The 15,287-nt window shown below is 37.8% G+C and overlaps 1 protein-coding gene across 1 annotated transcript; it reads left to right on the forward strand.

Annotated features, from left to right (window-relative positions):
• The first annotated feature begins 1,537 nt into the window (after positions 1–1,537).
• LOC131958581 (putative methyltransferase-like protein 24) lies at positions 1,538–6,738 on the forward strand. The gene is made up of 4 exons (XM_059323681.1): positions 1,538–1,541; positions 3,504–3,761; positions 4,683–4,801; positions 5,545–6,738. Exons 1-4 carry the CDS (start codon positions 1,538–1,540, stop codon positions 6,163–6,165), a joined length of 1,002 nt encoding a protein of 333 aa, XP_059179664.1. The 3' UTR covers positions 6,166–6,738.
• Positions 6,739–15,287: the final 8,549 nt, after the last annotated feature.

Genomic DNA, 15,287 nt, shown 5'->3' on the forward strand with positions numbered 1-15,287 from the left:
GGAGCACGGGATGCAGCTAGTATATATATATATATATATATATATATATATATATATATATATATATATATATATATATATATATATATATATATATATATATATATATATATATATATGTATATATATATATATATATATATATATATATATATATATATATATATATGTATATATATATATATATATATATATATATATTTAAGTGAAGTTGACACGAATGGAAGCAAAAATATCAATTAAAAAAGCGAAACATATAGTCATCAAAATAAACCAACTTTTAAAACAGTAAATAGAAAATGGCTATAAAAACGGTGTAAATATATTTTAAAGGTTATCAGTTAGGCCGACCACCGTCTGAACTTATAGAACTGCAGCAGCGACACCTATCAAAGGGCGGGAACTGCGACACACTATTGTTGTAGCGCTGTCGCTTTCTGTCAAATCCATATCGGCCCGTGTATTCTACGGGCGTGATTGAATATAAAGCAATCACTTTTTTTTTTACCAAACAACTTTTTAAAGTTGACATTTCCCTTATGTTTAACCCGGTTGGTATAAGTGCAGGCAGATTTTCAGTTCCGTTGGATTTGTCGGGCCGTTCTGTTTGATATTGCTTTGAAAAATGTCGATTTTATTTCTATGTATTTCTATGTTGAATTAAATTATTTCATAGTATGAACTCTGTAGAAATATTGCCTACTCGAGAAACTTTGTTCATTTCGCGCATACCCACATAAAAACATACACATACACACACACATACACCGCACATAAACATACATACACCACACATAAACACACATACACCACACATAAACACATATACACATTCACATAGGCTCACAAACATGCACACATACACATACGCACTCAGGCACACACACATTCATATATACGCACGCCGGTACAAACACACATCCCAACACAGGCACACAAATATACACACAAGCACATACACACTGGCACACACACTTACACATACACACACACAGGTACACATATATAAACTCAACACCACCATTGAAAGGGCGATCATTGACTAGCCATGGACTAGATATATGTAGTCAAACATTGCTTGTAGACACAGATTTTAGACTGCTGGCTCAGACACATAACAGGTTTGTGACTGGAACAGTCAGTACAGAAATCATTCAGTACTACAGTATGGGTAGGTTTTGTTTTAATATAATCGTATAGTATGGGTAGGTTTTGTTTTAATACTATCGTACAGTATGGGTAGGTTTTGTTGTAATATTATCGTACAGTATGGGTAGGTTTTGTTTTAATATAATCGTATAGTATGGGTAGGTTTTGTTTTAATATTATCGTACAGTATGGGTAGGTTTTGTTGTAATATTATCGTACAGTATGGGTAGGTTTTGTTGTAATATTATCGTACAGTATGGGTAGGTTTTGTTTTAATATAATCGTACAGTATGTGTAGGTTTTGTTTTAATATCCTCGTATTGTTTTTCTTTGGGTTGAATCGTTCAATATGGGTAGGTTTTTTTTTTTTTGAATGCAATCGTTCAATATGGGTAGGTTTTCTTTTATTTAAATGTAATCGTATTTAAATACACTAGACCACCAATTATCCTTTGGATAATTGAGGGGGTCAATCAATTAATGACGTCACGTTTGTTTGACGATTTTTATCTTCTCCCCCCTCCCTATTGTCACACGTCGTCATTAAAAGCCAGACCACACATCTAAAAATACGTCACATCTCAGCCAACATGTTTTGTTTTTTTTAAACATCGATTTCTGCTGAGCGTGTTGATGACCTACTATCCCTTCATAAGCTCAGGTCACAGAGATCACAGCAAACAGATGAACTCTACTTCACCTGCCTCGTGCCCTGTCAAGACCTTAAGGCAACTTTACTTCACACATCGAAAAAGGAGTCCTATTTCAGCTTAAATGTTTTGTCTTATAAAAATATTGATTTCTTTCTATAATATTTTCTGAGTGCAAACCTCATATGAATAATAAATAAATAAATAAATTATTAAAGCTAACGTCAAAATAAAACAATAAATTAGAACCATTCGCGTTCGTTGCGTCATTTCTCCCTGTGGGAAAATTAAAACAAAAAAAAAAAATAATGACGTAATGAAGTCTCCTATCTCTTGAAAAAATAGTTTGTGTTATTTTACACTCCCTCTTTGTAAACATTTTGAAAAGAAGCCAGTCTTAACCAAAAAGTAACATTACGCCACAGATTATTTTTAATTAAATATAATATATAAAGCTCAGTTCTGTATGTAACGCATATGTTTGTCGTTGGTCTTGGATGGATTTAAGTGTTAGACAATTATCGTGCGCATTTGTCTAAATTTATGAGTTAAAAAATTACTATTCAAAGTGTTGGGAAATAATTTTCATTTTTCAAATCATAGTAATAATTGTCGGCATGTTCATTCAACACAAGTTTTTAAAAAATATCATCTTTTACAAAAATTCTAATTATGTCTTTATTTAGTCCTATAGCACTAACTTCCCTTTGATAAATTAGGAAAACACAATTACTTCCCTTTATAAAACCATTGCATTTTGTGGAAAAGAATTTACTTTTTAATTACTTTGTTTTGGTGTTGGGAAAAAAAAAATAATTACATAATTAGCGGGGATTGATCAAGTGCAAATGTTGTAGGTATTTTACGGATAAGCTTGGAGTATTATAATTGTTCATCAAATTGAAACAGGCGCGTTCGTTTAAGTGAGTGCAAAAGACCATGAATAAGTTGGGGAACTATAGTCGTTCATTAAGCTAAAACAGGTGATTCCGCCCCGGGCGTTTATGTTCACGTTAGTGTTTTCTTTGTGTTTAGGTGGGTTTGCGTTAGTGGTTGCGTTTTGATTTGGTTCGTTTTTGTTCTTTCTTTTTTCGTTTTTGTTTGTGTTTTTTTCTTTGGGTTTGTATTTGTGTTTTTGGTTGGTTTTGCGTTTGGATTTGGTTTGTTTTCGTTTGCTTTTTCGTTGTTGTTTTTTTTGTTGGTATTGGTGTTTGTGGTTGGGTTTGTTGTTAGGTTTTTGTTTTCGTTTGCTTTTTTGTTTGTTTTTTCTTTGTGTTTGTATTGGTGTTTGTGGTTGTGGTTGGGTTTGTTGTTAGGTTTTTGTTTTCGTTTGTATTTGTAATTGTGTTAGCGTTATGTTTGCGTTTTGTTGTTTTGGTTGGTTGTGGTTTGGGTGGGCAATGCCGGGTTTATGATGATTACTAAACACACAGGTAATGGTCTTTAACAGAAAGGTTTTTCACAGAAGCCAGAGCAGGGCCTGGCCGGGACGGCTAGTTATATCTAAATGTAACAAAGATTTGTATGAAATGTTTAGATAGACAATTGTTCACAACCAAAGTTTACACGTTTGTACGTGTATTATATATATATATATATATATATATATATATATATATATATATATATATATATATATATATATATATATATAGGCCACAATACATGCCTTTACAATATTTCTTACCACTTATGTATCTCTAGTGCTAAGGGTCAAAGGTCGAAGCTGTAAGCAACTGCTGCTGCTAATTGTTCTGTGTTTGTTGTTTATAACTGTGGCCAGCTACGTTGTCCTCGTCGGTAGCAACAAGCCTCAGGCCACGAGAGAGGTCAAAGGTCACACGTTGGCCAACTACGTCACTCAAAGAACGACAGTACTCAGCTTGAACACAACACACACCCACGACAAGCCCTCGGGTGTGAGGGCGGGGTGTATAGAGTCGCAAGCCTCGGATGGTCATGGTAAGTAGGGTTTATGTAGGCTTATGTAGGTATGGGTAGGTATATATAGGCTTATGTAGGCTTATGGAGGCTTATGTAGGTATATATAGGCTTATGTAGGTATATATAGGCTTATGTAGGTATGGGTAGGTATATATAGGCATATGTAGGCTTATGTAGGTATATAAATGCTTATGTAGGCTTATGTAGGTATATATAGGCTTATGTAGGTATATAAAGGCTTATGTAGGTATAGGTAGGTATATATAGGCTTTTGTTGGCTTATGTAGGTATATATAGTCTTATGTAGGCTTATTTAGGCTTATGTAGGTATAGGTAGGTATATATAGGCTTTTGTTGGCTTATGTAGGTATATATAGTCTTACGTAGGCTTAGGTAGGCTTATGTAGGTTTATGTAGGCTTATGTGGGTATATATAGGCTTATATAGGTATGGGTAGGTATATATAGGCTTATGTAGGCTTATGTTGTTATATATAGGCTTATATAGGCTTATGTAGGCTTATGTAAGTATATGTATGCTTATGTAGGCTTATGTAGGCTTATGTAGGCTTATGTAGGTATATATAGGCGGAGGTAGGTTTGTTGGTTTGCTTGTAGCCATGTGTATATTTATCTAAGGTAATAATTGTTAATGTAAGTTCATTTAGTCACATGTTTATTTTTATTAGGGGTCATGATGTTTCATGTTAGATTCGTAGTTTTAACTTATGCTATATTTGTTAACGTAAGTTAAAGCTGAAGCTGCTTAAGAAAATTAGCTATGATATTATCATTTTGATATACGTGATTTTCAGCCCACATGAGCCATGGTACCTCATCATTTACCTCACAAGTTTAGGGTGACCTCAGGTCAGGTAAAGACCTATCTCTGTGTTAGACCTCACCTGTCAACAGACTAACGTCTTTTATCTACTTACAGGTGACCTCAAATTTCTTCGGCAGAACGGGTATGCGTGTGACCTTGGTAACGTCGACCTTGATGCCTTACCAGACAGTGCGATTCCCTTGACCTTCCACAGTTACCTGGACAACATTGATGTAAGGGTCAGACAACGGTTCAGAGATTTTTTCACTAAAACTATTAAGACCAAGGCTACACCACGTGCCTATATAGCTGCATGTTTGCAACCTTATTTTACTTCATAGACCTACACGCTAACATACCAAACTTTCTATATAAATATAATTTATCATTACAATGCCAAATATAGACACAGGTACACAATATTGTTCTAGAAATGACCGAGTATACACGCTACCACCATTTAGCTCTACAGAGATATATTCTTCATGATGGTCCACATTCATAGCCTAAGCACGGCAAACTAGGGCAGGCGTGAGCTCTGACCTCGTAACGTGCTAACTGACCACGAGCTCCGAAACACACACCTAGCAAATTAAGCTCAAACCCCACAACACTACCCACACTGCACACACAGAAAATAAACCCCTTTTTTTATACTGCTATACAACTTAGACACAATAATCCCCCCTACCCCGTTACGTAACACCACCTCTCCCTACCTCCAATCACCACAGCAACTCTTCTCTATCCTAAATAACTACACATCTTTAAACCCCTACAATAATTATCTACTACCAGTCACCACAACACCTTTCCCACCCCTAATTTCTAAACCACCCCTCCCCACCCCCTACATAACTACACCTCTCCCACCCCTAATCTCTAAACCACCCCTCCCCACCCCCTACATAACTACAACTCTCCCACCGCTAATATCTCCAACATCTCCTCACCTCTCTATATCACCCCTCACCAGGTTGTGTGTAGCCGGAAAATTCGAGCCGGAAAAATTGGCGACGGCGGTTGGGAAGTTTGTGACGACATGGACGTCCGCCCCAAGAGCCCCTGCACAGTCTACTCATTCGGCATCAACAACGACTTCAGCTTTGACGACGACGTCGCCAAGCTCTACGGTTGTCACGTGTTCTCCTTTGACCCCAGCATGGGGGTCAAGTCCCACAACCGGTCCGACAAAGTCCACTTCTTCAACGTCGGGCTATGGGGGGAGACGGGGCAAAAACACCCCAGGTTCCCAGGCTGGATGATGTATACGCTGAAAGACTTAAAGTCAATGCTAGGTCATACCAAAGTGGACATCGTTAAGATAGACATAGAAACAAGCGAATGGATGGCCTTGCCAAACATACTGGACACTGGTCAGTTAGACGATGTCCAGCAGTTGTACATGGAGTTCCACGCCATCTGGAACCTGGGCCGGCACACGATCTTACCGCAGCTCAAGATATTCCAGAGACTGGAGGGGCTCGGGTTTAGGAAGTTTGACGTGCACAAGAACGTCAAGACGCCGAGAAATATCCCCAGGTTTCCGGTGGGTAGAACAAAGTGTTATGAAGTTCATTACCTGAAGCGGAAGTAAACAGGAATACGTGTTGTATTTTAATGTTTTCAAGATTAGTCGGACAAACTGCAATTGTGATAAACGTCGATCTAAAAAAACTTAGAATTAGGATATAAAATAAACTGCAATTGGGATAATCTAGAGGCTGTGATAAGCTAACATTTGGATAAATTAGTTTCTAATATAATCCAGTTTTTTTTTCTGGATGAGCTAGCAATTAGGATCGTCTAGCATTGTTGTTACATTTTTTAAGTTATTGTAGTGTCCGTTTTCCAATTATATTCTGTTTTATTTTCAAAGAATATATCAACCACGTTTCCTGTAGTGGACTTTGGTAATATGAATTTAAGATTTTTTCTTATCTATTGTGAGCTTATTTATTTAAGAACCCATACATCATGACGCACTGTTATGTCAGTTCTACTAGAAATGTTTTGTTAGTTTTAACTAGAACTAACGTTCATTTACTCAGAAGCAATATTTCGATGGAAAAATTGTAATTAAATTTATTACCTCGTGCGGCTGTTAACTTTAATTAAAAAGAATAAAAGTTAGTTTAACTTTCGGATATGTCGGTCAACAAGGCAAAAGAAACAGAGTTTCACTGTGTCGATGACCTCAGCTAATGACGTGATACTGCTGTCTATGCAGAGGCGTAGCGACCCTTCCCGGCGCCCGGGGACATACTTTCAATTTGGCGCCCCCTTGTGAGCAAATTTTCGATTTGCACCCCCCATCGAACTTTTCATTTGCACCCCCCCCCCCTCAAACTTTCAATTTGGCGCCCCCCCCCTAAGGTCGGCGCCCGGGGACATATGTCCCCCCCCCCCCGCCCCCCCCCCCCTCGCTACGCTACTGTGTCTATGGGATAGCCAATCGCATGTCCAGAGTTCTACTGTGTCTACGACCTCTGCATTTCAAATGACAGAGTTGTCAATAGTATAGTCAACCACCTATACTTTCCCTAACGTTAGTCAGGTACCCATAAGAGCTGGGTAAACTCAAGGAATATGCTTGAGCTCGCCCCTAGGTACGGAACTCGAGATGTTCGTGTTAGAACAACCAGTTAAAAAAAAATAAAGTAAGATTTCGAACATGACGGTCCATTTGAAGGTGAAGTAGAGTTCACATGTTTCAGTGACCTCGATATATGCCCAGCCACCTTTATTTTCCCTAACGTTAGTTAGGTACCCATCAGAGATAGGACGTTCTACTTATACAAACCTGGGATTTAAACATGAGACTTACGGGTTAACAGTCGTTTGCTCTACCATCCGACCAGGCCGTCCCTTTAGCAATACCAGCCGACAACAATTTTGTAAGACAAAAATTAAATATTGAACCGTTGATCCTTTATACAAATATAACGTGTTTTTACTTAAATTTTGTGTTTGTCTTCTATAACAATCAGTGGAACGGAGTGGTCTAGCGGTAGAGAGCTGGATGCTAACCCGTAAGTCTCGAGTTCGAATCCGGGTTCAAGTCAGTTGACCGTCCCTGAATCCACCCAACTCTGATGGGTACCTAACTCACGTTAGGGAAAGTAAAGGCGGCTGGGCATAGTACTGACCACACTATCTCTACACATGCCGAGGTCACAGAAACAAGTGAACTCTACATCACTTGCCCCAAAGACCGTCATGTTTGAAAGGGAAACTTTACTTTACTTCTATAACAATCATACGTTTTAGATGTGTTTTTATCTCGTCAAACGCTTAATTTACCAGCGGGAGACAACCTAATCAATTTTAGTTTATTTACTGTTGATTTTCTTATTTCTCTTGTTCAGTAAAGGCAACGAAAGAAGGAGTCGAGTGGATATTATTTCATTCTCCGCGGGATGGGGTACAATTATTTCTTGTCTCCCCCATCACGTAGAGATTGTGGTTGTATAGTGATCTGACACGATACGTAATCGAATCGTGATCAATGGGAAGCAACTCTTATAATGTGCCTGTCCTTGCTTGAAGCAGGGGAAGTAACTATTGTATGTTAACCAAATTACACATCACATTCAGTAGAAGTGTACGCTCCACACTTATCCTGAATAAAAAATCCAGTTATTGTAACATTATTTTGTAGGCTTAACATCCACTGGATCAAAGCGACAATAGCCTCGAGTGTTCTATTAATTATTTTTTTTTGTGCGCTGTAATAAATGTTAATATAATTTGATTGTGTAGTCTTTGTCGGCCTTAACAAAGAAAAATGGACGCAAGTGATTGTTCTAGTATTTTCTCAAACTAAACAGAAAATTTAAAAAGCCATAAAATAATTTTGTTTTTTCTCTCTGAAAATATAAATCAACATATCATATCTAGATGATGTGGTTTAAAAATATGATTTTATTTTCAATATTTACTGGCCAGCTTTTGAGTACAAATTACTGCTAATTGGGATTTTCAGAAATACGATCTCGGAGTTCTATACAGCCAATCAAACTTTGTCTTATGTAAGTGAAACTTCAGATTAAAATTTAAATCTAGGTTTTATGAAGGTAAATAGAAATGTAGCCTTAACGCAAAAAAAATATTTTCAAGTTTCCTGCTATTGCAACTGTTATAACATAGATTCTTAAAATGTCTGACATTTTTTGCAGGCTTAAGTTTTTTACATTTTCTTTCAAACTCCATCAAGAGAAAATTGAGAGAAACGTCTTTTTTCTCCCTTCAAGTCTAATGATCAGTGTCGTCCTGTCAATCTAGCTGGGTTCTATTCCATTGTTCATATGACAAGAACGGAGTAAATATATAAACAGTGATTGAGAGGCTAGCTACACGTGAGTGTACAATATGAGACGTTGTACACACATTTGTGTACGTTGTACACACAGCTGCGTACACTCCCATACGTTGTACACAGACTATGAGACGGTGTACACATATCTGTGTACAATATGAGACGAACATACATCTATGTACACATGGGATGTTGTACACACATCTGTGTATACTCCCAGACCTTGTACACAGACTATGAGACGGTGTACACACACCTGTGTACAATATGAGACGTTGTACACACATCTGTGTACACATGAGACGTTGTACACACATCTGTGTATACTCCCAGACCTTGTACACAGACTATGAGACGGTGTACACACATCTATGTACAATATGAGACGTTGTACACACATCTGTGTACACATGAGACGTTGTACACACATCTGTGTATACTCCCAGACCTTGTACACAGACTATGAGACGGTGTACACACATCTGTGTACATTCTGAAGACACACTTTCCTGTACACCCGGACACGATGTTGTTATGCATTACTTTCTCCCTGATGAACTCTCTTTTATGTTAATTTAATCTTTTAACAGCTCATTGCAACAAGGCATGTTTTCTGATTCCTGATTTTAAAAGAAGTTCAACACTTCAAGCGATCAATAAGAACATTGCATATGCAGATTCTTCACTGTGCTTTCCATCCTGATAACGTTCTGTCCTCTTAGTCCTGAGGGTCCCCCATGTCATCTCAGGACATCTTGAACAATTTCCTGTAGGACATAGAATAAGGATAACAACAGCAGGACCACAACAGTAGGACTTCCTCACCCTCACACACCCAACTGTCCTGGCAAACGATGAGGACATTACTGATGATGGTTGTCATTGACGTAGTCCAGCGTTATTTCCCTTTGTTTTGTACCAAAGGACATCAATACACAATCTAATGTATGAGTTGGGCCCGGGACAAGGGGAGGTAACAGGTCATTCAAGGGACGATACTCCTGCCCAATCAGCACGCTAGTTGAGCGAGTGGTGGACAAGTCAATTATATCTGTGAATTCCCCAATACAATGCGTGACACTATGTTATAGGAACCACGTCACGGCCTTATGTGTTGGGAAATTGGTCTCCGTCGTTGGTAAATCTATTACATTCAGTACTGGGGAATATATTTCAGGATTTCAAGCATTGGGCAATATATGACAAGATTTTAGACATTGGGAAATAAATGACAAGATTTTAGACATTGGGAAATATATGATAAGATTTTAGACATTGGGCAATATATGACAAGATTTTAGACATTGGGCAATATATGACAAGATTTTAGACATTGGGCAATATATGACAAGATTTTAGACATTGGGCAATATATGACAAGATTTTAGACATTGGGCAATATATGACAAGATTTTAAACATTGGGCAATATATGACAAGATTTTAGACATTGGCCAATAAATGACAAGATTTTAGACATTGGGCAATATATGACAAGATTTTAAACATTGGGCAATATATGACAAGATTTTAGACATTTGGGCAATATATCACAAGATTTTAGACATTGGGAAATAAATGACAAGATTTTAGACATTTCGCAGTATATGACAAGATTTTAGACATTGGGTAATATATGACAAGATTTTAGACATTGGGCAATGTAGGACAAGATTTTAGACATTAGACAATATATGACAAGATTTTAGACATTGGGCAATGTAGGACAAGATTTTAGACATTTCGCAGTATATGACAAGATTTGTAGTATTGGGAAATAGATGACAAGGTATTAGGTGATGGGCAATAAATTACATGACAGCAAGGGCTGGGTAATAAATTACAACTTTTAGCATTGCCATAAAATTACATTATTTATAGAGCAATTATTTTACGGTTTCAAGAATTGGGTAATACATGTCAATACTTTAAGAATAGAAAAATATATGATTCATTAAATATTTAATGGTAATAAAATATAATAATTGTAACAGTACTAATATGTTGGCTAAACTTAAAATGAATATTATATTTAAAATTGCCATTCATTTTTTTCCAACAGTTGTTACTTCGGTAACAGTGGGTTTGTAGCTCTGTAATGATGGTGAGGGGGTGTAAGTATTCCCCCTTCCCTGTGCAGTTTACAATTAGTCTCCGTCCTACCCTGTGACTAGTCTAAAATCGTCTACAGTCAGATGGACGACAATGGTAAAAGACATTTCACAATCACTTTATTTTTTTTCCGGATGCTCGGAATTTAAAAAGTAATGGCTTTCGGCTCTATTGAGTTTAGTTTTTATCTTTTCTAGGTCGTTAAGCAACATGGAAGTTCCGACAATCTATAAAAAGACTCTGATAATACGATAAAAAATGACCTTTGGAAAAAAAAAGATAAATAAAAACTGTAATGTATATGAGATAGAAGTAGACATTGAGAAAAAATATAACTTGGTGATAGTATGATGGAATGTTTTTAATCATGTACTATAAATAAGTACTCATGAAAAAAAAGTAAAATAAAACAAAGGCTGATTTAGAACAATCACAGCAAGGTCAGTGCAAGCTCAAAGCAAGGTCATAGCAAGGTCACAGAAAGGTCAATATACAGAGATTAATTGAAAAAAAAATTATTTGACTTTCATGGTTACAGATCAACTGAGTCTTGAGTGAGTTCGATCAAAGTCAACACCACCTTTTGTAGGACGGGTATAACAAATGTCAAAACCACCTTTTGTAGGACGGATATAACAAATGTCAACACCACCTTTTGTAGGGCGGATATAACAAATGTCAACACCACCTTTTGTAGGACGGATATAACAAATGTCAACACCACCTTTCAAAGTACGGATATAACAAATGTCAAAACCACCTTTTGTAGGACGGATATAACAAATTTCAACACCACCTTTCAAAGTACGGATATAACAAATGTCAACACCACCTTTTGTAGGACGGATATAACAAATGTCAACACCACCTTTTGTAGGACGGATATAACAAATGTCAACACCACCTTTTGTAGGACGGATATAACAAATGTCAACACCACCTTTCAAAGTACGGATATAACAAATGTCAACACCACCTTTTGTAGGACGGATATAACAAATGTCAAAACCACCTTTCAAAGGACGGATATAACAAATGTCACCACCACCTTTCATAGAACGGATATAGCAAATGTCAACACCACCTTTCATAGAACGGCTATAACAAATGTCAACACCACCTTTCAAAGGACGGATATAACTTATGTCAACACCACCTTTCATAGAACGGATATAACAAATGTCAACACCACCTTTCAAAGGACGGCTATAACAAATGTCAACACCACCTTTCATAGGACGGCTACAACAAATGTCAACACCACCTTTCAAAGGACGGCTATAACAAATGTCAACACCACCTTTCATAGGACGGCTACAACAAATGTCAACACCACCTTTCATAAGACGGATATAACAAATGTATGCACCAAATATCTCTCGACAAGACGAACGAGTATCGATGTCTTGTGCCGAAAAAAAAATCCATCTACTTAAGTTATTGGGGCCTTTGTAATCTTCTAAATGGCAATATTTTATGCATTGTAAAAGTGGGTCTGGTCGAAAGAGGTGGGTGGGTGGGGGTGGGGGGGAGGCGTCTACATTTGCAATGGCAAAATGAAACGGGATTAAGATTTCCTGCAATGCCCTTGGCCTTGTACGTAGTAATTTATCTTTTCATAGTTGCCCTTCCCTCCGCGGTATCCACCCACTGCTAGCGCCATCTTATTAACGCCATCTTGTTAGCGCCATCTTGCTACCCACTGCTAGCGCCATCTTGTTAGCGCCCTCTTGTTAGCGCCATCTTGTTAGCGCCATCTTGCTACCCACTGCCAACGCCATCTTATTGCCTACTTCCTGTCACGTGATGTTGTTTGTTATTGACTTCCTCTAGGTTTCATCATTAAATCTCGTTTAACAATGAAACTCCTCTAAATGTTTTTCAAGTTTTTAACTCAGTTAATTAAACGACATTTTTGTTCAGTTTTTTTTTATATTTTCAAACTGTCAAGAAAAAATGACCACCCACGACTTGTGTGTCGGAGGGCATTTATAGATCGGTGGACTTTGGACTCAGTGATGGAGATTGTTTCTTTCTGCTGGCAAGTCTGTTTAACATTGCACTATCAATGATTGAGATACAACATGGCTTATAGAACTACGTCACACGCTAGATAATCAAGATTCTGATTCCGATGAGGAATCTAACTCGTGAGAGTTGAGATTTGATTTTTCCCGCATGAGTTGTACTGTAGAGTGTATAGCTTTGATTTTCCTGCATAAGTAATACTGCTGAGATTTGATTTTCCTGCATGAGCTGTAAAGTTGAGATTTGATTTTCCCGCATGAGTTGTACAGTTGAGATTTGATTTTCCCGCATGAGTTGTACAGCTGAGATTTGATTTTCCCGCATGAGTTGTACTTTTAAACACCCTCGTCGTTGGTCGTTGTTTTTTCGGTTTTTTTAATCGAATTAAGAACTAAACCCATGCCATCTCCAAGGATTTGATTGGTTGTTTGAATACCCAATAGGCTTAGCTCTCCGACAGGGTGGGTTACTCTGATGGAGAAGCTCTCGCGCAACAGATATTCTATTGACGCGGGTCGCAGGGTCCGGGGAGAATGAAGTAACGGTCCGGACGAACGTTTCCATTACGATAGCATCCATCTTCCTTTGTTTCCACTCTCTGCGCCGGGATTGGTGCGGGATGCTGGGATTGGGGATCTCCTCAGCCAGAAATGATACCCAGCTACCGGAAGTGGAATTGTTGCTCCCAGGCTGATGACCCGCGATGATAAGCTCGACCAGGTCCTCTCAGTGTAGTCTGCAAGCGACCAATGGCCGCGAGCCTAGCCAATCAAAACACGTCAACATTGACTGGTCCTTACAAAAACATTTTTTTACACAAGTGAAGGGTTGTGTCTTAAGATTGAACACCGACATGTTTCGATTAACGCCGTCAATTTAATATTAGGGGAGGGGATGAAATCGTTCTTTTGTTAACTTTTTAATGTTTAAACATGGCTTTAATAAATTAGAACGGAACTGGAGGCTCATACTCTAAATCATATACGCTTACAAATACGTTTACATATACGTTTACATACATGTTTACATATACGTTTACAAATACGTTTACATATATAATTACATATACGTTTTCATGTAAGTATACATATACGCCTACATAAACATATTAACATAAACGATTACATATATGTTCACATGTACGCTTTCATATACATGAACACTTATGTAATGTAAGCAAAAAGTCATTTTAAGCTTAAACCAAGTAATCAATTTCTCTTTACATAAATTACATTTTCTGGGTATTCAAAATAATCGTTTCTTGCTTACATCAAGTAATTGTGTCTTTGATATTATCAAAACCCCCGTGTCTTAAATTGTGTATCTATTACCAACTTTTGTTTATACACACTAAAGCAGAGAATGTTATGTCAGTTTATATAGCGGTAGCTTTTATTACCTACGTGTCGTGTCGGTGTAAGTAAAGCTTGTGTAAGCTACATCAGTCGTGTAGTGACGGCCCTACGGCAGCTCCGACGTTCAGGAGTAGCAGACGGTAATTATTATTTCAATTAACCGCGGGAAATGGCCGGCAATGGGGGCCGTAGTTCGACAGACACTTTGCCAACAGTTCATGTTAGGGCCGGCTCTATTCGGCCCGGCAAACCGGCTCAATCCAGCCCGGCAAGCCGGCAAAGACAATCTACTACTGTTTGTGTTGGACCTGGGGGGCGGGGGTCTGGGGGGTGAGGGTCTGGGGGACCGATGAGCACACACGGGTGACGAGAGAAGGCGTTTACTGGAGTAAATAGTTGCATGTGAAATCATACGTTTACAAGAGTAAACTGTTGCAGGTGAAATCATACATTTACTGTAGTAAATAGTAGCAGGTGAAATCATACGTTTACTAAAGTAGGCCTATACTGCTGCAGGTGAAAATAAAAGCAACGACAAGGAAATTTTATATGAAAATAGTGAACATTTGAGTGAGAACGGTGTATATAATCGTTTGTCGGTTATATATATATATATATATATATATATATATATATATATATATATATATATATATATATATATATATATGGGCCTGAATTTGCTATATACGTCACCAGGTCAACTGACCTTCGATAGATTTCTCTGACGTCACTGGGTCGTCTGGCCCTAATCCCCTATCCATATTTCCTGGGATTAATGTCTTCAAAGTTTCCATGAACTAAATATGAAGCGCCCAGCTCACAAGGCGAGTCGGGTTTCTGAGCCCTCAGAAATCTCTAAACCCTGACATTAGCTCTGTGAACGTGAGTATTTTAATGTCAGGTC

Source organism: Physella acuta, unplaced genomic scaffold (genome assembly GCF_028476545.2).
Source record: "Physella acuta isolate Inbredline_101_S28 unplaced genomic scaffold, ASM2847654v3 ptg001338l, whole genome shotgun sequence".
In the NCBI taxonomy this organism is placed as follows: domain Eukaryota; kingdom Metazoa; phylum Mollusca; class Gastropoda; family Physidae; genus Physella; species Physella acuta.